The sequence below is a fragment of the Copidosoma floridanum genome, unplaced genomic scaffold (assembly GCF_036245765.1).
Source record: "Copidosoma floridanum isolate Cflo_tuat_1 unplaced genomic scaffold, Cflo_Japanese_pri ptg000007l, whole genome shotgun sequence".
Lineage (NCBI taxonomy): Eukaryota > Metazoa > Arthropoda > Insecta > Hymenoptera > Encyrtidae > Copidosoma > Copidosoma floridanum.
This window is the reverse complement of record NW_028321884.1, coordinates 11,436,819-11,458,165: the sequence shown is the minus strand read 5'-3', so window position 1 is coordinate 11,458,165 and position 21,347 is coordinate 11,436,819. Positions and strand designations below refer to the sequence as shown.

The 21,347-nt window shown below is 33.4% G+C and overlaps 1 protein-coding gene across 1 annotated transcript; it reads right to left on the bottom strand.

Annotated features, from left to right (window-relative positions):
- Positions 1–18,549: 18,549 nt before the first annotated feature.
- Positions 18,550–19,910, bottom strand: LOC111643549 (dynein light chain Tctex-type protein 2-like). The gene is made up of 3 exons (XM_089588514.1): positions 19,860–19,910; positions 18,885–19,084; positions 18,550–18,715 (listed from the first exon to the last, which is right to left on the bottom strand). Exons 1-3 carry the CDS (start codon positions 19,908–19,910, stop codon positions 18,550–18,552), a joined length of 417 nt encoding a protein of 138 aa, XP_089444640.1.
- Positions 19,911–21,347: the final 1,437 nt, after the last annotated feature.

The following is a 21,347-nucleotide window of genomic DNA, read 5'->3' as shown; positions in this document are numbered from 1 at the left end:
CGAATTGAGTTCAATGAACTGTATATCCGAGTAGGAGTATTCGCTTGGTACGAAGTCCCTTAAGGGTATAATATACAGATTTTTATCGATTTTTTCGTTTCTCTACTTTTAGACATATTTATAGGTACATTGATTTGACAGCTACTACACATTTTAGTTAGAAAAATTATTGCATTACATTTTTTATTTCTCGCAAAACTTACCACAATTTATTAGAAGTACTTCATTTTTTTCAAGAACCAACTATTTTTTCGATTCTCGTTGGAACTTGATTCTATTAACGTCCATTCCTTTGTAGTCCGGAATCTAGTCTTCATTTCAAGTTAAGTAGTTTTCAGTACAACAACATTGCAATATCCACCAATAAAGACATCTTAGTTTGTCATGTTTGCACGTAGTAAACAGTACTGTATAATAAGATTGTCATAATTTTTATCAGTACGATGGTTGACAAAAATAAGTTTCATCCGTATTAATTTATGACTTATTTTATTTAATTTACGAATTGTTTTATAATTTTATGTATGTCATGGAAATGTTTTTTTTTTTTTTTTATAATTTAATAATTAGTAATCGCATTAGGTAAGGATTAAAAATTATTTTTTCTTACAAAAATCGTTCATTTTACTTTTAGAGTTAGAGTATAGATGCACTACCACGAAGCACAGCAGATGTCAAACAATTAGGTGTATCCAGTGTTTCTCTGGGAGTGAAAAATGGTCCTTTGGCTGAAACTAATAAAAGTATTTAAAAATGCCACTCCTACGGCAATCAAATCCACTTATTACTGGGCACGTCTGAGTTTCGTGCACCTCAGAAAAAAAAAAAAAAAAAAAAATCGACACCCCAAGTAACAAAAACCACAGACGAGCAGCGTGGACAGTCGACCGGTGCATGGAAGTGATTTTACGCTCGACAGGAGTCTTTCCTTATATTCTCTGCTACACGTGTACACGCCCAATAGTATAATCTATACGTATATGAACGTATACGTATGGGTACATTTGGGTGAGGCGGCCAACGACTTGCATCGGCAGCGCACTTTCATTATTTGCGTTTCGCTCGACTGTCCCTCCACACTCCCTTTTTCTCCTTCCGTGATTCCGTCAAGGAAAAGGGACGTTTATAAATCGGAGGTGACGCTCTTGCGCCTTACCGATTTTTTTTTTTTTTTTTTTCATTTCCAAGCACCCTTCGTACATTCTTTCGTAGGAGCGAAGGGAGGGAAAAGGGTAGGTGATTTTCGGGTATTTTGCGTTCGTTCGTCTTAATCACGTCTTTTTTTTTGTTTGAGGTCTCACTCGGCTTTGCGACTGGAAAATCATTCAACTTAATTTTTCACGCTTCCACGACTTTGGGGGAGCGCGTTACACCCTTTTCCTTCCGTAAGATTTATTATAATGGATTTGTGAGCTGTCATTGGTAAACATTATGTGTATTTTTCGAGACTGGGTGATTGATTTTTTTTTTTTTTTTTTTTTTTTTTTCACTCTAGAATACAAAATCAAGACCCGATGATTAATTGATTTTTTTTATTGTCTAATTTAAGACTCATCATCTTGAAAACGAATATTGAAAAATGTAATAATTCCCTCTGTAAATTTTACACAACAGAATTTGATTAAATGTATAGTATGTACACCAAGTTTGAGGGTTTGAAGATTATAAATATATTAATATTTTGTATTAAAAAATTGAAAAATTTTTCTTAAATCTTCCAACCAAGTTACATATTCATTAATTTATTTTCTTTTTTTTTCTTAGTCCTTTAATTAATACTAATTATCTCACAATAATATATTCATCAGTTTAGTTCATAGAAAAGTTATACAAGTGAAAAAACGAATCGATAAATATCGTAATCTTACTGTTTTCCACTTGTTGGGTGCTTGTTACAACAATAATACTTTGCAGCTGTGCTACTACTTACCTTAATATTTAAATTAATTTATAAAACGCAAAATATATTGTATCATAAATGTAGTTGTGAATAAACTTATTTGTAAGTAGATAAATACTAATATAAAATAATGTTACAAATAAGCAGCAATAATTATGTAAATTTTTAATAAGTAAATAAGAAATTAATTAAAAAATAAATAAAGAAAAACTGATTAGAATTTTTATAACTATTATATTAAACGGCACATATAATTTTTTTAAATAATCACTTGTAATACCAGAAACTTGTACCTCGTAATAGGTAATAACTATTTATGAAATACGAAACAAAGGTCTCTGCATAAGTGAGATTTAATACTATCCCTGCTATTAATATGCCACTCGACTGATGAAGTCTACCATTGCTTGAAACAAAAATATGGAGTAATCCAAAGAAATCCTCAGTAAGCATCACAAAAACTAACATTAGAACGTAATTTTAATCAAATTAATGTCGTAATGTATATTTATAGGACGAGGTCATTAACATTCGGCACCGAGTAACACGATTTCTTAACCGTAACTGTTCCCCAGACAAACATCCTGTTTCCTAAAGTCAGCGCTAACGGTAGAGACACTCGCTGAAAATTTTTGCTTTTTCACGCTGAGGCAAAAAAATTATTACGTACAGACGCTTTCTATCTGGAGTTCATTGTGAAATAAAAAAAAAAAAAAAAAAACCAGGCAATGTAAGATCAGTGATACTCTTATGTTTCAGGAAACATAAATTACCTGAGGCACAATGAAAGGGTGTGTGACTGACATTAGTCTGTGTGATTCGCTTGGCTGTGCACTACGTACAGTTCTAGAGTTAAAAAAAATCCCGTAGTTTACCACAGCGATAAAATGTAATTTTTTTACTGGTAAAAAAGAAATATTTTTAAAAACGTTTATTTTGTTTTATTAAACCTTTTTTTAGTACATTGAGACCTATCTTGGTCCACTGTGTTTGAAGAATGCAATAAAATAAAAAATTTTTACTAAATACCAAAAAGCTAAGTAAATAGGTTGAAAGCCAATCACTGCATCTTGGCAGATTCATTGTATCGTATGAATATTGTTACGATCCGTTACATAAATATAAGTGCGAACACGCAAGTGAAATATAATTATTATGCTCAAGAGTAATAAGGAATGTCGAATCAATTACAATCAATCTTAATTGTATAATCTATAAATAGTATACATCCAGAAAAAAAAATATTTATATTGATCAATTTTAACAAATAAAACTCATATTTGCAGATTACAAAATTATTCATCATTTTCTTATAAAATTCGAGCGTGAGACAGCAACGTAGCGTAAAAAAATACGCATATGCACAAATGTACACCTCGGATGCGGTGTGGCGGTCGTGATCCTTTGATTTTCCATACCAAGTGTAGGATTATGTACACTTTTGCGGTGCGATTCGGTCCGTCGCTCGCGTATATGCAAAGTAGGCACGTATTCGTGAGAAACAGTATGCAAGCGGTTGTCTGTGGTATTTTCTCGGTGGTTTCCAAGCTCGTCTTTCGATGGAAATTCCCAATCTGTGATGTGAAGGAACATATACTATGTAATAAAAAAAAAAATTACCCTTCTGGGATGCGATAGTCTGGGAACAACAATACTGCGAATTTTTAATGCAATTTTGTGGAAGTGCGTTTAATATTAAATATCTAAGTTTTTTTTTTAGATTTCCAAAGAGTAATAGTATTAAATTTTGAGTAAATGGTTGTTTAACGTTGTTTTATACCCTATTATGCTCTTTTTACCATTTACGTTTTTTTTTTTTTGGTATTAAACATCGCATTGCTAACTGCGTGGAAAAACATCATCTTAAAAAATATTAAAAATAATACTAACAAAAAAATTTTTTTTAATTTATCATTTAAAAAATTCTTATTGATGTTTCTGATAATTTTAAATCATACTAATAATTTGATATCTCAAAAGTTTTTGAAATGTAAAATTAAATATAAAGTTAATCAAATCTTATGTAGATGGGCGGTTCACTTAACGGAAAAATTATGGGAATTTTGAATTTTTTTATTTTTCAATTTATATTTTGCAATATTGTTTGAGATGATCGTATGTTTTTGAAATAAAATTTTGGGATGTTATACGCTGTCACACTCAATTTTTGATGTATCCATGTCAGGAATTAATTTAAAAAAAAAGATTTACGATAAAATGTAATTTTTCTTTGGATTTGACACATCAAGGTTAGACTATTACACTCTAGGGATACAGACTCATTTATAAAAAATACTTAAAATTAAATAATACCTTAAAATAATTAAAAATAATAAGTAAAATAAAACTATGTATCAAACATGCAGGTTTTCGTACACCAGCTATTTTTATTCCACATTATCAGTTTTGTAGAACTCTTCCTCTCGATATTCGTGTTTGTACTTCTCATTTTTTTTAACTTCTCTCCTTTGAAAGTATAAATTTTAATAGTTCATTGTTATATAAACAAAAAAATGTATGCAGGACTGTGTTACTATTAGTTTTATATCGACAAATTATACATTAGTATTCGATCAATAAATCAATTATTTATACTATAGCGTAGTATTAAATAATAATAAAAATAATTAGTATTTTTATTTTCATAAATTTTCCCCACAAAAAAACGTAGGATCATTGATTTGCAAATTTTCCTGCTGTACTACCCTCTAATAAAGCAAAAAAATCTATCGTGTTCGCATTAACACAAGACAAAACTGGTAATGCTCTTCACATCCATCACACTTGCATGACACACTTGCATGTATTCGCAAATTTTCTCGCCACCATCCAAAGTACACGTCTAATCCCGTTCAACATATCATTTGCACTACAAACCCCTAATACCCCAACATATGACCAACCAACTCTTCATTTCGGGTTTTTCAAGTCACAATAATGCAGGTATACCGTGTACATTAATCCAAACGACAAGACAACAGTCGAACTCCATCGCACCTCGCAGGACACACTTAATCAACTCTCCTTTCTGAAAAAGAAAGAAAGGAAGAGAGTCAAACCCCCTCAAAGGACGAGTTTTTGCGCGCCCACTTTTATAAAAATGGTATATAATGATAGCCACAATAATCGCAGTGACTTTACGGGCATCGGAGTCGAGAGGCCAATGGCTATCCTTGACTGGGCCCTTAATTAAAGCGTCGGTTGGGACAAGAGGAGGAGAACGTACAAGGGACCGACGCGCCCCTACGACTAGATCTGGTTTTATTTCTCCTTTTAGGTACCTACAGGACGGACACGCTCTCCGCTACTTGGGCCAGCGTATAAGTATGGATACACCCCGGTTATTGTGCGTATATGTGTATATATATACATATACAACGTGTGCCATATTATACATAGGTGTTTGCATTGGCGAGCATTAGGAGTCATTTGCATAAATGATGCGAGAGGCGTGCGCTCGTATGGTCCCGCAGTGAAGGGCCTCTCCTGCCATTATTCCGTTTTATTGTGGAGTTTTCAATAGGCTACAGAAGTCGGACCGAGAAGTGGTCATATATACGAAAGTCGCGCGTTATTTGCTACTTCATGTAGCAGGCGCTTGGGTATATTATACAGGGGGTTTTTCGGGTTTGTAAAATGCCTATTGATGTCAGACGGGGTCTACACGCTCGGACTGTGAGTTTTTTTATTCACCCTTTTTTTGGGGGGGGGGTGAGGGAGGAGTCCTGTTTGTGGAAGTTGTGAAATGAAAATGGAGGATTTTTCAACTGTTTTTGCAGTTATCAAACGAAAATGCTCTTATTTTTAGAGTTGGAAGTATACGCGTTTGGGAAGTTTGGAAGATAATGAGTCGTAGAACAAAAGAATTCGTATAGAGTATTTTATTTTGTATTCGTGTGTTACGATTTTGTTCTTAAATTAGTAATGATGTGTTCGAATATGAAAGTGTTTCGTTAGTCAAAAATAATTTTATTTTGAAACAATTGATGAAACAAATTTCTGAGAGTTTAGTGATGTTTTTGGAACTTTTACCAATAATAAATAACGAATATAAAGTACGAAATCAGTAATCGCTCGAAAATATGCCATGTGGCCGATTTCATATTTTTAATAATATAGTACAATATCCATTTATCACTTTAGTTACTCATTTTTTAATTAAACATCTGTAGTTAATAAAACATAGAGCACTAGTGGTCGTGTGATTAAAAAATTTAAGTTATAGAGTTGCATTGTGCAGTTGGCTTGTGTTGAATAAATTTGTTCAGGAAATCAGTTTTAACGATGTAATTTTCAAAATTTCAAAAGAAAAAAAATTCTCAGATATCAGTAAGAAATTAGAAAAATCGTCATAAAAATACATTAAAATCACATTATGTGTTTGACATCACAAAGAAATTATTCTTTTGTTCAAAAATTTAGATAAGAAATACAATTTTTTTTTATTATCCATCCACATTTCCACATATATTTCTACCACGTATCAGCAAAAAAATTATTGTTTGAAACAAAAAATTAAACTAATCAATATATATTATCATTTTAAAACGCGGCTATTAGTCAAAAAATCTTTTACTTGCTTGAAAAATTACCAAAAATTAAAAAGTGCACCAAACTAATTTTGTGCGACTCACAAGCAAGAACCTTTGGTTTGAAAAATACTTCTGAATTTAAATCTTCGGTAAGCACTACAGTCAACTAACAATTATATATTAATTATCTTAAAAAAAATGTGACTCCTACGTAGGAGGACTATAATAAACTCTTTGTACAATGACGCGAGAATTTTTGAGTGGGAGAAATATCGGCGTCTTTCATACCTTCGATCAAGCTTAATATGGGTCACGTACACCACTGAGCAGTAAACAGGTGGACGGGCTCTTTTTTTGAGAGAGTGTAGACAATATCGTCAAGCGTCGGATAGAGGGTGAGTACTTTTAGGATCTAACATAACTTTTTTCCGCGTCACTTTTTTTCTCCAACTCGATGTATATTTTCTCATACTTTTGATTTCATAAAGTCGTTTCTGGGCTTATTGTATTATAAATGTACTTTTGTGTACCTTTACAATACCTTAACTAAGTATTTCCATATTTTTCCCTAACCCTACAAACTCGAACCTTTCCACGTTTGCCCAGACTTGTATGACTATAGGGCAAAGAAAAATCCAGTAAACCTGGTGATAACAATACTGGGCGTGGTGCATACCTACAACGTGTCAACTTGTCGTTGGTATGCTAAACAGTTTTTGAACATTATTTTCGATTCTAATTTTTTTTTTTTTAATTCATCCTACATATCCATTGTTTCCGTCCTTTTGTTCATTTGTATGTATCGATCCACTTAAATTTTTCTTACGTATTTCGATTTGCTCTGAACACGTTGTTTGGTGCTAGGTTCATGGTACGAGTAATGCATTAAAAGTTTTTGAAAAAATAATGAGCTTTTACTATAAAAAAAAAAATTGCTATCACTTGATCAACACCTCAAGGCTTTGACTGACAAAAATCGACAATTTAAAAAAATGTCATTGGATAATTCTTTGCCTCTCAGGACGTCCCGAATTTTTTGCAAAATATTTTATTTTAAGAACGTGTCAACATGAGATCGAACATGCCATTTTTTACACTGACAATGAATAATTTTCCCTACTAAATTCGTTAATGTTAAAAGTTGTTCGTAATTTCTAGAACAATCGTGTTCAGCAGGTAAAAATAAGTCAGAAAATTCGCCCAAGTTCATTCAAGTTGAAAACACTACGGCTAATCCTTTGGCTCGTGGACTCACATTTTTTTTTTTTTTTACGTAAGCGTATCTACGTACTTGTTTACTTGGTTATACTCTCTCGATTCATAGGTATTCAGGACTCAGGTCTGAGCCACCAAACGAAAGATGCCAACTTTTGCAACAGCCATAGCGGCCGTGGGTCTGCTGTGCTTCGCAGCGCAGGCAGTCAAAGTGCAGAATTTCACTTACGAATACATCGAGGATTTGGGGTTCGTCAATTACGCAATATCTCGAAATATCAAGAAAAACCTCGCGTACATGACCAGATACAGCACAAAAGAGGCCCAGACGGGCGACCTGCAGTTCACGCTGAAGATAATGAATGGCACCGAAAACCACCGAATCGTGAACATAACAGTACCTAACACTCGCAACATTATTTGCGAAAGCGAAATCAAACTACTTTACACCGACGTGTTGGAGAATACGATCGTGATTGTATGGGAATCAAATTGTTACAAAGAACGGCTCGGATGGGTCAGTCTCGTCGACGAGGAAAGCCTCGACATCGTCCACAAGAAATACGTACTCGAGAAGAAGGGGAAGTTTCTTGTCCTTGTCGATCGCTTCGGCGTGAGCGTATGCATGAGTAGCAAGGTGATGTGCGGCGAGCAGCCAAATTCGTGTATGATCCGTTTCAACCGCACAGGTAATAACAAATTCATATTCCGGTAAAAGTACGGTAATCTGCATGACCCTTTGATTATTTTCAGGTGGCGAAGTCTCCAAGTTCGTCCAGTTTCGCTCGAAGAATTACGCAGTAGCCATGGTAGTGGACGAACTCGATCCGAAGAGTGGCTGGTACTTTGTTGATTTGGTCGAAAGTATAAGTTCCATGAAAACCATGATCATCAGTCATGTGAGCTACAACGGCTCCGAGACCGTGTTGGCCAGTCAATACCGATACGAAACTGGTAACCGAAACTCTGTAAGTGTTTCGAATGACAACGGGTACTTAACGCTATGCCACGAGGCCAACGAAGTTATGGATGATCCGCAGACGTGTATGCAACTGGCCTTGAATGGCAAAGTGGACGTCATCCCGTTCCGCTTTCAATTGCACAAGTGGATGCACAAGATATTCAACCAGCGCCTTGGTGGCATCATTGTCATATACTGCAAGAACCAGTGGATATTTTGCTTCAGATCTCCGGTCTGGGTGCAGTGGCTAACTACAAACGGGACGGTGTCGAGGGAGGTCGAGCTCGCCGGAGTCGAGTTGAATGGGTTGTATAAGGAGTTCATGTTTTCCAGTGTCAACTACTTGGAGACGGACACTGAGCATTGTTTTTACATTGCTCACGCATTCCAGTCGGATGCCAACTCAAAAACCAGAATCAAGTACTTCAACAAGTGCATTGACAAATGAGAGTTCGATATTTACTCTTTCTAGTACTCGTTACGAGAGTTTTAAAAATATTATTGCTATTGGTTGATTTTGCTGAATAAAAAATAGATGAGGTTCATTGCTTTTCAAGTTGATTAATTGTTTTCATGGGTTGCATGGTGGTGGTATGTAAAAATTAAAAAAATATGTATCAAGAGAATATAATATAAGGACTATCTCGAAAAGTTTATTCGTACCCTAATCTGAACCTACAAATTCTCGAAATCCTAGATCCAACATTTAGAATAATGTGTGATTACATTGATTTTTCCTCGATGAGAAAAAGACTGATGCAGTACAAAAATGGTCAATTTGTGTGTTGGAAAAAAAAACCTATTTAAAATCCTTAATTTTACTGTCTCAAATATTATTAGTAACATATAAAAAGTTAAGCAATAGGACGGAAGTTTTTTAATTTTTTCAAGACGTGTTTTCTCTTGATTACTTAGCTCATAGTCTTTATAAATGGCTCTAGTTTATTTCCTTAGAGCAGACGTACAGACATATTTTATCTTCCGATTTTAATCAAAATTTTTTTGTTATTTTGAATACAGAAACGTTACAGTGGAATTTACGTTAAATTTTCAAAACCCAAGCGTGATTTAATACAGTTTTCTTCAAGTAGTAAAGTGACAATTCGTTTATCATATAATAACATTGTTCAATAGAACCAACATCACTAAATATAAACAAGTTTAAATTGTGGTTCTTTTGTACTTACAAAACAACTTGAAAATCAAATTATCAGAGTGATAAACCGTATGTCACACCTACCAAAGAAAAATTGATCATGTACTCGCGTATCAGCAAAAACAAACCCGCTCACTTCCACATCTAAAACTCACACTTTCAAAAATAACCGACTTATTCAAATAATTATAGAGCCTAGCAAGCTGCTGCTGCTGTCTGTGTGACCTTAACGAACAAATGTACAAATAATGGTCCCTGCCGAGAGATAAAGGGCTAAAGTCGTTTTTATTTATCTATGGCGTGCGTGAAGTGGTATCGCCACTCGAGAAGAGAAGAACCCCCATTTATGGGTGTATACAGGACGAGTTTGCTCGAAAAAAAAAAAAAAGGGGGGGGAAGCGTGCAAGGGGCGCGACTCTTCTGAAACTCGAAGCGACATAATCGTTGACATCAGACCGCGCTTCTTTTATACGTGGGGTGTGTGCAGTGTATTAAATCCATTGTTGTAGTTTGGCGCCTAATATCACACTGTTGTCGTTTATAGCGTACACCTATGTACGTCGGGCAGCCCGGGATTTGCGTTTATGGAAATTAGTTGTCGCTCACGACTGGCCCTATTAGTTATGCCTTTGTGACATGACGGGTGTGGTGGGCTTGAATTTTGATTTCTTATGTTGAAAGCTTTTTATCGATTGAAAATACAATTTTTTCTAAAAATGTGTTAAGTAACAAAAAACCGAAGTGTAGGTCTGACCCTTGGAAGAAGTGAAACTTGAAAATGGTGTGTTACTCTAAACATAATATTATGAAAATGGAGTAAGAAAAGATTTACTAATGTAAGGATTTTTTCATTAAACGAAAAATTTCTGTATTAAAAAAAAAAAATTGTATTATTTTTTTACTAGTAGTCTTAGAAAAAAAAAAATTTGTTACACAAGTATTAATATTCCATGTATTCCAATATTTGAGAAAAATGTATGTTTGTGCGTGCGAGCGAGTGTACTTATGTAGATGGTTCTATGTGTACTTTATCAGTTGTATCTCAGGAATTTCATATCTTTTAACTACCCAAGACTTTAAGTCACTGGTCCATTTTTAAAAAGCAACAAATTTTTATAATTTTCAATAATTAAAATACACAAGTTCAAATATTTTGTATACATGAGGTTCAGTAAATACTGAGTTTACACAGGTGAATTATACTTATGGGAAGAGAAAAATTATATAGCCGATGTAAAACCACACATAAGTATGACTTTTCATGCGTATAGACGCATTTAAAAATAGCTAACCACTTGTTGTTGCATAAACGTATCTCATCCATAGACACGTAAAAATAGAGACCCAACATACCTAGGTCAAAAATTAAAAAGAAAGATACTGCTTTGGGGGATTCATTGTAATTAGCCACACTAGTCGTACGCCACATTTATATATGGATTAGAGAGAAAGAGAGCGCTGATCTTATCAAACCAATATTTCTCTTAGTTTCCGGCCACCAGCCGATGCTTATGTTCGATCTATACTTTTATGTATATCCATGATCTCATCAAGTGGTATGACAGAATTTTAAAAAATGGCTTTCAAATATTTTTGTATTCGACATTATCTAGAATTGTTTATACTTCTCACGTATATTCACATGAAGTGAAATAAATTTTTTTTAATTTTTCAGAGTGTCTTAAAAAGTGACTAGTATATACCTCACACTTGTAAAAAATGCCTATTAAAAAGCCATTAATGTATATCAGTAACTCGCTTGTAATGACTAGGTGAATATTAAATTGTAAAAGTATTCGCTGTTTGCCAGTTGCCACGCACAGACGGTGTACAAGCTTTTACACAGGATATTATAAAAATTTGTTGCTTGAGTTTCTGTTGCTACGTATAGGTTAATAAGTATCAGTTACATGCGTTAAGGTAAATCTTAGATGCAACTATTTCTCAACGAGCAGTGAACTTGGCAGTCCAAAGGTAAGAGTTTTCAGTTTCAAATTACATTTTTACTGTGATCCATTAGATTCTTTAACTCTAAGGTCCTAGATAAAAATCTAAATATCTTATTATTCATAAACAGCGAAAAATTTATCAAATCAGTGAGTCCTGCCGTGAATTCAACACTAGTGTAATCCATCATATCACTTGACCACTTCATGAATCGAGAACAACGATAAGGAAAGAAACTATTGAAAATATACACAAAAAAAACCAGATATTGTACAATTCCCCAGTAAATCAGTGCAAAAATGGACGACTGTCAGCAGCAAGAGCAGCACACACCTCATAATTCCGAAAAAACTATTCCCTCTTGCAGTAATTTTGTCCAACCAGGGGAGAAGCTCCACAAGTGCCTAGTGTGCTCGCAAGCTTTTAGCTGCAAGAGTTACCTCGCAAAACACAAACGGATCCACTCAAGAGAAGAGCAATTTTATTGCTCTATATGCTCCAAAAGTTTCACCCAACAGTGCTATCTCATCTCTCATGAGCGCACCCATACTGACAAGAGGCTTTTCCACTGCTTCAAATGCTCTAAAAGTTTTTCTAGAATATGTAATCTCACAACTCATGAGCGTACCCACACAGGGGAAAAGCCCTTCCACTGCTCCAGGTGCTCTAGAAATTTCAGCCAAAAGTGTCACCTCAGGACTCACGAGCGCACCCATACTGGCGAGAAGCCCTTTCATTGCTCCAAGTGCTCCAAAAAATTTACCAGAAAATATAATCTCGTACATCATGATCGTACGCACACGGGGGAGAAGCCCTTCTCCTGTTCTGTGTGCTTCAAAAATTTTACCCAAAATTCTCATTTAATATCTCATGAGCGCACCCACACAGGTGAGAAGCCATTTCACTGCTCCAAGTGCTCTACATCTTTTTTCAGAAAACATCATCTTATTTCGCACGAGCGCACCCACACGGGGGAAAAACCATTCCCCTGTTCCAAATGCACCAAAAAATTTTCCAGAAGAGATTATGTCACAGCCCACGAGCGTACCCACAAAAAGGAGAAGCCCTTCCATTGTTCCAGCAGCTCTAATAATGTTTCCAGAAAAGACCATCCGATGTCGCATGAGCGTCCCCACAAAGAGGAGAAACCCTTCCACTACTCCAGTTGCTCCAATAGTGTTTCCAGGGAAGGTACTCCTACATTACATGAGAGCACCAATACCGAGGGGAAGCCCTTCAATTGCTCCAAATGCTCTAAAAACTTTTCCAGAAAATATTATCTCATAACGCATGAGTGCACCGACATAGAGGATAAGCTATACAGTGGTCCAGCAAACTCTCAGGCCATCAGTGAACTCAAGTGTGATCTGTCGAGGCATGTACCAACTTATGAACCAAGCCATGAACTTCCATCTTCTTCACAAACGTCTGGTCATTCGGCGAAGTTTATAGACAACTGCATGGCCGAGAAGGTGTTTCAGTGCTTCATGTGCCAAAAGAACTTTGCGGAAAGACGTCACTGGGAGATACATTCGTATCAATGTTGTTAGTGCGACGAAAAAAGAATTACCATTACTTTTTTTAAACCTGCTTTTACAAGTATAACTTACGAAATTGAAATTAATTTAAAGTAAACTTTTTTATGTTATTAAGGAGGAAATTTTTTTTTTTTTTTTTTTTTATAAGTAATTATTCTGTATCAAATATGATTGAAAATATAAATGATTTTGTAAGCACTGGCAACTATAAAGCCAGTGTGATTTTTGTATAATTTGAAAAATAGTGAAGTTTTATGCGATTATGACTTTAAAATTGTATTCCTTCGTATCAACAATAATTCACGCATTTAAGTATGAATCGTGTATTTTCATACAATTAATTTTTTTTTGCACAAGTTTTTGAACAGTTCATTTCAATTATTTTCATTAACTGGAAATTAAAATTCAATTATATTAATAGATTAATTTTTTAAAATTTTTTACCTAGATCGAAAATGATTAATGTATTTTAAAGTATTACCTTCTTTATTTCAATCAATAAGGTGCAATTACTCGGATGTATTACGATTGTTTAGTCTCTTAAAATTAATTTAAAAAATTTATCTACTCCTATACTTTAAAACAGCTAATGAAATCTACTAATGGCAAAGGTTCTAAATTTTTTGAATAAGCAATTCATGAAAAAAAGCAGAAAATTAGAGTCTAAGAAAACTTTGCACAAATCAATTAGCAGCGATTTTTTTGTTGTATTTAGTGATTAATTAATTTTAAAAATTAGCAGACAAATATACGGTAGTATATATTTTACTGTAACATAACTTTTTTTTTTTTTACAAGTCAAGTATCACATTTTGAACAATGAAATTATAAAAATTTGGAACTTGATTAAGCTTTAACAAGGTTCTAGTGAAAACTAATTATACAGATAAGATGTTCGGTAGTTGACTATGTTAATTCACCTTGAAGCTTTTTAAAAATTGGCAGAGCTGCATTTATCAATGATGTCTAATAGTTTATTTTTTGTAGTACAGTTAATTAATTTGAATAAAACTGAACGACCGGTTGTCATACGACTGAAGGTTTTTTATGCGATCGATCGGATTACTGATTTCCCTGCTTATTTTAAACACTAAATACATGAAAATGTGGCAGCAATGTGGTATAAAAATGATCTAAAGTAATAATAGGAAATAGTAACTCCTTCGGAACTTCCACTTGCTCGTTTTTTGATAACCTCAACATTATTTAGGGTTTACATCAACAATAAAATACCACTTGGTTTTTCTTGCAAAAATTTTTTTTTTATTTATATACTTGTGCAAGTGTGCATACAAGTATATAAATAAAAAAATTTTTGCTCGAGAAAAAGCAAGTGGTGTTTTATTGTTGATGTAAAACCTAAACAATGATAAAGTAGTAATAGTTTGACCTTTAAAAATAAGTACCCGTATAAAAATGTATTTATTTAAAGCGAATGTAAAATTCTACTCATGATATACATAGAATAGTTCGTAAATTTTTATTGTATTTTATAATTTTATACTACTTCTCTTGTACGGCACATACGTTTTTAATTGAAAAAAAAAAAATTGTTTTTGTATGATTATTAATGTATTTACTTTAAAGTATAAAATTATTCTGAAGAGGGTATAAAAATAAAATTACAATAATTGAGATCACGCAAAACGTCTCGGACATAACTAATCATGAAAAACTTTCAATCATTGCGTGACGAAAATTTTTTGAGTAATTAAATTAATTGAAATCAAGTGCTAGTCATCTATTTCATAAAAGCATTTATATTATAATTTTTCTATAAAAAATACTATAATAATGGACAATATATTATAATTGTAATGAAAAGATTTAAAAATAATAACAATACTGATAATAATATTAATATTAGTAATAATAATATCATTAATAATAATAATAACAATAATATTAATAATAACAATATTAAGTAAGGTTGACCACTTGTTCTAATTCTTGGATTATCAAAATTGTCAATACATTTATTATGAAATAAACGGCTCAGCATAAAGTTAAAAATGAACATAACTTCTACACGAATAATAAAGGATAAAATTACAAAACACAAAAAAAAGCAATAAACACGTTTACAAGAGCGCAATAAAAAAATACTCTCAGTGGCAGCCGTTGAAAATTATTTTTTTTAATTCACCCCTAATTTTGCGCGTGAAAGAATACGCTACATTCAAGTACATCAGCACCAAACTGCCTTACCCTAACCCGCACACAGAGACCCTCATGCCAAAAAACCCGCGTACCAGATGCAGCATCGCAAGATGCATTTTCCTGCGTACAAATCTACGGCCCTTTTTTTTTATCTCCAAACCCCTATCATGTCTCGACTCTAAAGTACAACATTTTATAGACTGTGCCTAACTCGAGGAAGCAGATATGCAGTAAAAACTCTCTGACGTGCTTTCGTGTGCTCTACAGTGTGTCACAACGATCCAATGAACCCTTACGAAAAATAATGACCTTCTGCACTCGGCTCGACGTCATCGATGATGATGATACTTCGAAAATGTCGTAAACTACCGCATGAGCTTTGAGTCATGCGTGCCCCTTTTTTAATATTTTTATGTGCGCGCGTTGTTTGAGGTGCACACCTTGATTTTTGCCGTCTAGATACCTTTTTTTTCGGGACAGGAAGGGGAGAGTGTAGTTTCGTAAATTTGACGATTTGAGGGCTAGGGTGATCAATTTTCTTTTTTTTTCTTTTTTTTTTTGTGCAAAGTCAAGGAGAGGCGCGAGTGTCAGTTATTGAAGGTCTCGTATGTTACAACGCCGAACAATGGGATTGACAGTTTTCTTGGAAATAATGGAGAGATGGGGTGTGTAACGACACGTGTCAGCTGTCACATGGGGCTTTCATAGGGGGTAGTCGATTTTGTTGCTACTGAATTTCGGATTTTTGACGCTTTGTTGCCAAAATCCGTATTTTAGACAATTTTATGATTTATCGTTGAGAGATGACCAGATTATTATTATATATTATAAAAGTCGTATTTTGTGTGTAAAAGTTTAGGTATATTTAATAAATTAAGCCAGTTCCTGAGGCATAAAAATATTTTTTTTAAATAAAATAAAATAACGTTGAAAAAACTACATTTCTTTTGAATCAACAACTGTCTCTTAAAAGCTAAACTAGTGAGACTATATTGAAGAGAAAAAATATTATAGAACATTTTTACCTGTCACTAATGAGGGAGCGTAAAAAAATGTGTGTTTTTTTTTTTTTTTTAATTACTAACAATCATAACAATACTTGCTCAGCCACTCGACCATCACATCTAAAAAAAACCTCATAATCGCGTAGGGACGTAAAACGTGACATCTGTCCAAGTATAGATAATTTAAACTTTCAAAGAAACCTGTACCATCGACCTTTTCGCACAATAAATTAAAAAAAAAAAAAAAAGTAGTAACAAAAAAATACCCATGAGTCTATATCGTCACCTTCCGAAACATCATCTTCCTAAAACGACGAAAAATACCCAAATATTGTATTCATTACCTATGGTATATACGTGCTGATTTCACGTAAATGTACGTAGGCTTAGAAATACAATACACATTGACACGTAAACGCAAGATAAAGGAACCGAAGAAGAGGCACATCTTTCCTGCGCATCTGGACTGCTCGAGCGATAGGAAGCGCTCGCTATTTTAGTTAAGTTCCTCTCCTCTACGCACGCGAGCGCAACTTCTTTTTGTCGTCGCGCCTTCAACTTCTCTTGTTCTTCTCGACGGAGTGTGTAGATATACCTATTCTGTTCCTTTGAGACACGCGTGCACGCGAGGACTAAGTACGTCTTTTTGAGGATCAGCTGCCGGTGCGGAGGGAATTGTAATCGCGTGACCTGGTTTTTCTCATTTTTCCCTGCATAGTCCAATAGGACAAAGGCATTGAAGATGAGGCCAGGCGGGACATAACTGTCCGTCTCTGCTTCGCTGGATCTTCCTTTTTGTCCTCCAAAAGTGACGATTTTCGTGGAGGTTTTCGTCGTTGGCCAACTTCTGTCGGAATGTCTCTTTGTACTTGGCTTGTCGACTTCTCTTTTTTTCTCGGCCGAAGTTGGAAGTTGGCACCATGTGACCATAGTACTGGCGTCTATTTTTATAAAAGCCGGGTTAACGGGTTTCGTTTGTCTTATTTTAGGTGAAGCGCGGAGTGAAGCGTGTGTGAGGGATAAGTTGAGGAACGGATTATTCAAAGCGCCTAGTGCAGCAAACATCGACCCAACACATCTAAGAATAAAACTGTTTTATGCTCTAAAATCTTATGATTTTGAAATACGAGTCCTCGTATTCTTTTCTTTCACGTATTCAATAATTAACACGTAGAGTGCAATTTTGCTGTACTCAGTTCAAAAAATTTACGAAGAACGTAGTAAAATTATAAAGAATGTTCATTTATACTGTGTAGGATTATTTCCGTATGTGTAAAAATAAAACAAAAATATATTTTACTGAAAGGTAACACGTTCTAAAAATTTAATAAAAAGTTGGTTAGTTGGAACAAAATAGGAGAAACACAGTATAGCAGTTTAACTAATTAAATACTATTATTTAATGTAACTACAGTTCATAATTTTAAAAAATAAAAACTGAACGTCAACGAATGTTTAACACTTATTTGATAAATTCATCATCAAATCACTGTCGTTTCTATCAAAAGTTTAAAAGATATCTTGTAATTATTTTTCTAAAATTCCCTACATAAAAATTAATGTGAATAATGTTCATAACACTTTTTGATTATTGTCCAACGATTTTCTTTTAATTTGATGATAGATAACTCCTAACTTGGGGGGAACACTGTATTTTTGAGTATTTTACATAATAACATTTTATTATTTGACAATGAAAAATTAGTGTCCCGCATAATAATTAAAAAATCTGAAAAAATTTTTAATTTTATAAGTATCTCACAATCAGAATAATCATCCTTACATTATAAAATAAATTAAAAACTACTTAAATATCAAGGGGTTGATTTATTTATTAACTACATAAAACTTTCATTGTTAAAATAGTACTCAATATTTTTTAATACATTTTTATTTTATCTATATGTGAACAATTTTTATACCTAATGAATAATATTACCGCATGAATAGAAAAAAAAAATTTTTTTAATTTGATTGTCAATAAAAAAACTGAAATGTACTTAAATTAATCAAATTTGTTTTAGAAATATTTGTAGTTACATAGATATATTAATTAAAATGTTGATTCTGATTAAATTCAGTAATTTTTAATGATAGCAATAACTAATAAAAATTTTTATAAATACTAAAAATTATCTATTCATAATAAACAGCGCATACACAACAGTATGCAAAAAATGTTGGTCCTTCAGTCGTGTGTGACGTGTAATTATCTTTTTGACGATCCCAAAGAAAGCCAAATTTACAATCCAACGATTGACTGCTTTTTTCGATAACTGTAACAATCACAACTATTTTGTACCTAAAATAAATTATACAATATTTAAATTTAATGTTCAATACTTGCAAAAAAAGAAATTCAGAGGAAAATAGTCATATATAAGACAACCATCAATTAACATTATTGTTATATTTCCTAAAATAATTAAACCAATATTAACTCATTATTAGATTACAATCTTTGTACATACCTATCAAACTGTAGTGTTTGAATTTTTTTCCTGATTTCAGCTGCAGTATCAACGCTCATTTTAACTGACTCTTTGTAATTGTAGGTAAAATTTTCAAAATTTTCAGTCATAATCGCCTCTACGAGTTTGGCCACTGTATCCGGCCTAAAAACATTTTTAGAGTCAAGTCTATAACTATTCTGGTATTTAACCATCTGCATCTAGTAAAAAGTTTTAAAAAGTTATTATAAACAATAATATTGTCAAATGGTATCGTTGCCATAACTATATTAGAAATTTTGAGAATCACTGATCTTATGTATTAAACTTTAATAGAGATGTGCAGATAACTTCTGATGAGATATAATATGCATGCAATTTTTGTGCCTCAGGAAGTTGTCACGACAATAAAGATTTTCAAAGAGCATTATATAATGCAAGAGAAACTGTTGAATTTTGTAACACATCAAGAAACATACGAGGCTCTTTGAAAATTAAAAAAAAAGTGTGTTATATATTTTTTTACTATGCGTAGTTTCTTTTCGTTTTTTAGCATTGTCATCTGAATATAGTAAAATGAAGCATTAAATTTAATAAAGTAAGTAGTCTATAAACATTCTATTAACCTTCCCTTGACATGGTCTGTCAAGATAATAATTATTTGGCCCTTCTAGCGTGCAAAATTTTACTTTTTGTACTTGCTTGCAATATCTATCTTTTATTAACGTCTTACTTTAAAATTGATTAATTTTTAAAACGCCCAATAGACTAAGTTATTTCGTAATAAAAGTTTCATTACGGTTATTAAAATCCATGGATTTTACAGCATCATGTCACAAACCATTTTTATTTTATTACAAGGAGATAAGTAATATTAATATATTTAATTTATTTATTCTTACTTCATTATCTCATTATTGTCTCTTGTCATGCATGTGCATGTTCTCAAACTTGACTTAAATCTATGGATGTATATATGCTCATTGTTTTACCCACCTGGTTGTTCTCGCCACTTGCTTTGTCAATGATTTCAATATGCGTCGGCATAATTCACTTTTACGCATTTAGTATTTGCAATTAAAATGGATTTATGCAGAGTTTGCTTCCGTTCGAGTAACACCTGCCCACCGCAAAGGCATAGGCACTATATACTATTTGCGTTTCCTAGTAACCGCGATTTGATGGATCAATTTTACTTCTTGGTCTTAGTGGTATGGCTCGAGCGTAATTTTTAAGATCTGCTTCAATGATTGTAAAAAATACTTGAAAAATCTTATTTCATGACTGAAAATAGTAATATAAACTTTTTATTCTTACGAAAACAATTAGAAAATTTTTTGAGCAAAGCAAGAATGTTATACAACTGTCGCAAGTACTCCATTATTTAAATATTATATTTTGATGAAGTAGAAAAAGTTTAAAAAAATAAAAAATTACTAATCCAATAGTAGATGTTCAAATATTCTACAAAATTATTTCCACGAAAGAATTAACTAAACAATTGAAATCGATTTCCACGGAAAGAAAGAAAAACATCGGCGTTTGCACCCACAACCCTATACTCTCCAATTGGTGCTTATTATTAGAGCGTTTATTCCCGTCAGCACAAAAAATTGAGCACCGCACGGTGAAAAGTAAAATCGATATCGATCCGTTCAACAAAACGTCTGCAGCTGCTGCATATGTATACACATTCCGTTCCTCTCCTCCTCTTCCCGATCCACGAATTCGTACTCTGTATACAACCAAAACGCACGCGTCAGTTGTAAACACACACGCGGGTACATGCACAATTTTGTAATCTATATACTGCCGACTCATCGGGTATAAGCTGTATAATTAAGCTCGCCGCTCTTTTTTTTTTTTTTTTTTTCTTTTTTGTACAGGGTTGAGCGATCGGTTGCTCCAAAAGGTGGCTGAAAACATGCCTACCCCCATGGTGGTGGCACCCCTTGGTGGACACCACTATGTATATAGTTGCGCGTGTCAAAGCGGCGCGTGTACCTCTTTTTTGGGAATACCATCCAGGTGGAACATCGGTACGTTACAATTAAGTCGAGCGATCACTCGGCTGTCTAATTTGCGCCGATTTTTTGGACGCCCATTCCGTTTCAAGGGGTCAGAGCGAAAGAGAGATGAATGAGATTGTACGTGTATGAGTTTGTTTTCTTTTTCACATTTTATCACGTAACTCTTTTTCTTGTATTTTTTTCATATAAATTTGTATTGTAAACTTATTCGAGTGAAATTATTAAGATTTTTTAAATTTAAATATTTAGTCTTGATATTAATGGTAAGTGTGATTCCATGTGAAAGAAGATAATTCTCGTATGACTCTGGGCAAAAAAGTGGTACAATTTATGAAAAACATGTTATACATTTATCCCGGATGTTTAGATACAACTATCTTTTCTATATTGGAGGAGCATTTCTGATTAAATTTCACAAACAGTTTAAATTTATTAAACACTTCATGAATACCAA

Excerpts from the sequence above, each read along its gene's own strand:
- LOC111643549 (XM_089588514.1), bottom strand. The coding sequence starts at position 19,910 with ATGCCGACGCATATTGAAATCATTGACAAAGCAAGTGGCGAGAACAAC. Across the intron at positions 19,085-19,859 it reads CAAGTGGCGAGAACAACCAG|ATGCAGATGGTTAAATACCA; the intron begins GTGGGTAAAACA and ends ACTTTTTACTAG. Across the intron at positions 18,716-18,884 it reads CAAACACTACAGTTTGATAG|GTACAAAATAGTTGTGATTG; the intron begins GTATGTACAAAG and ends AATTTATTTTAG.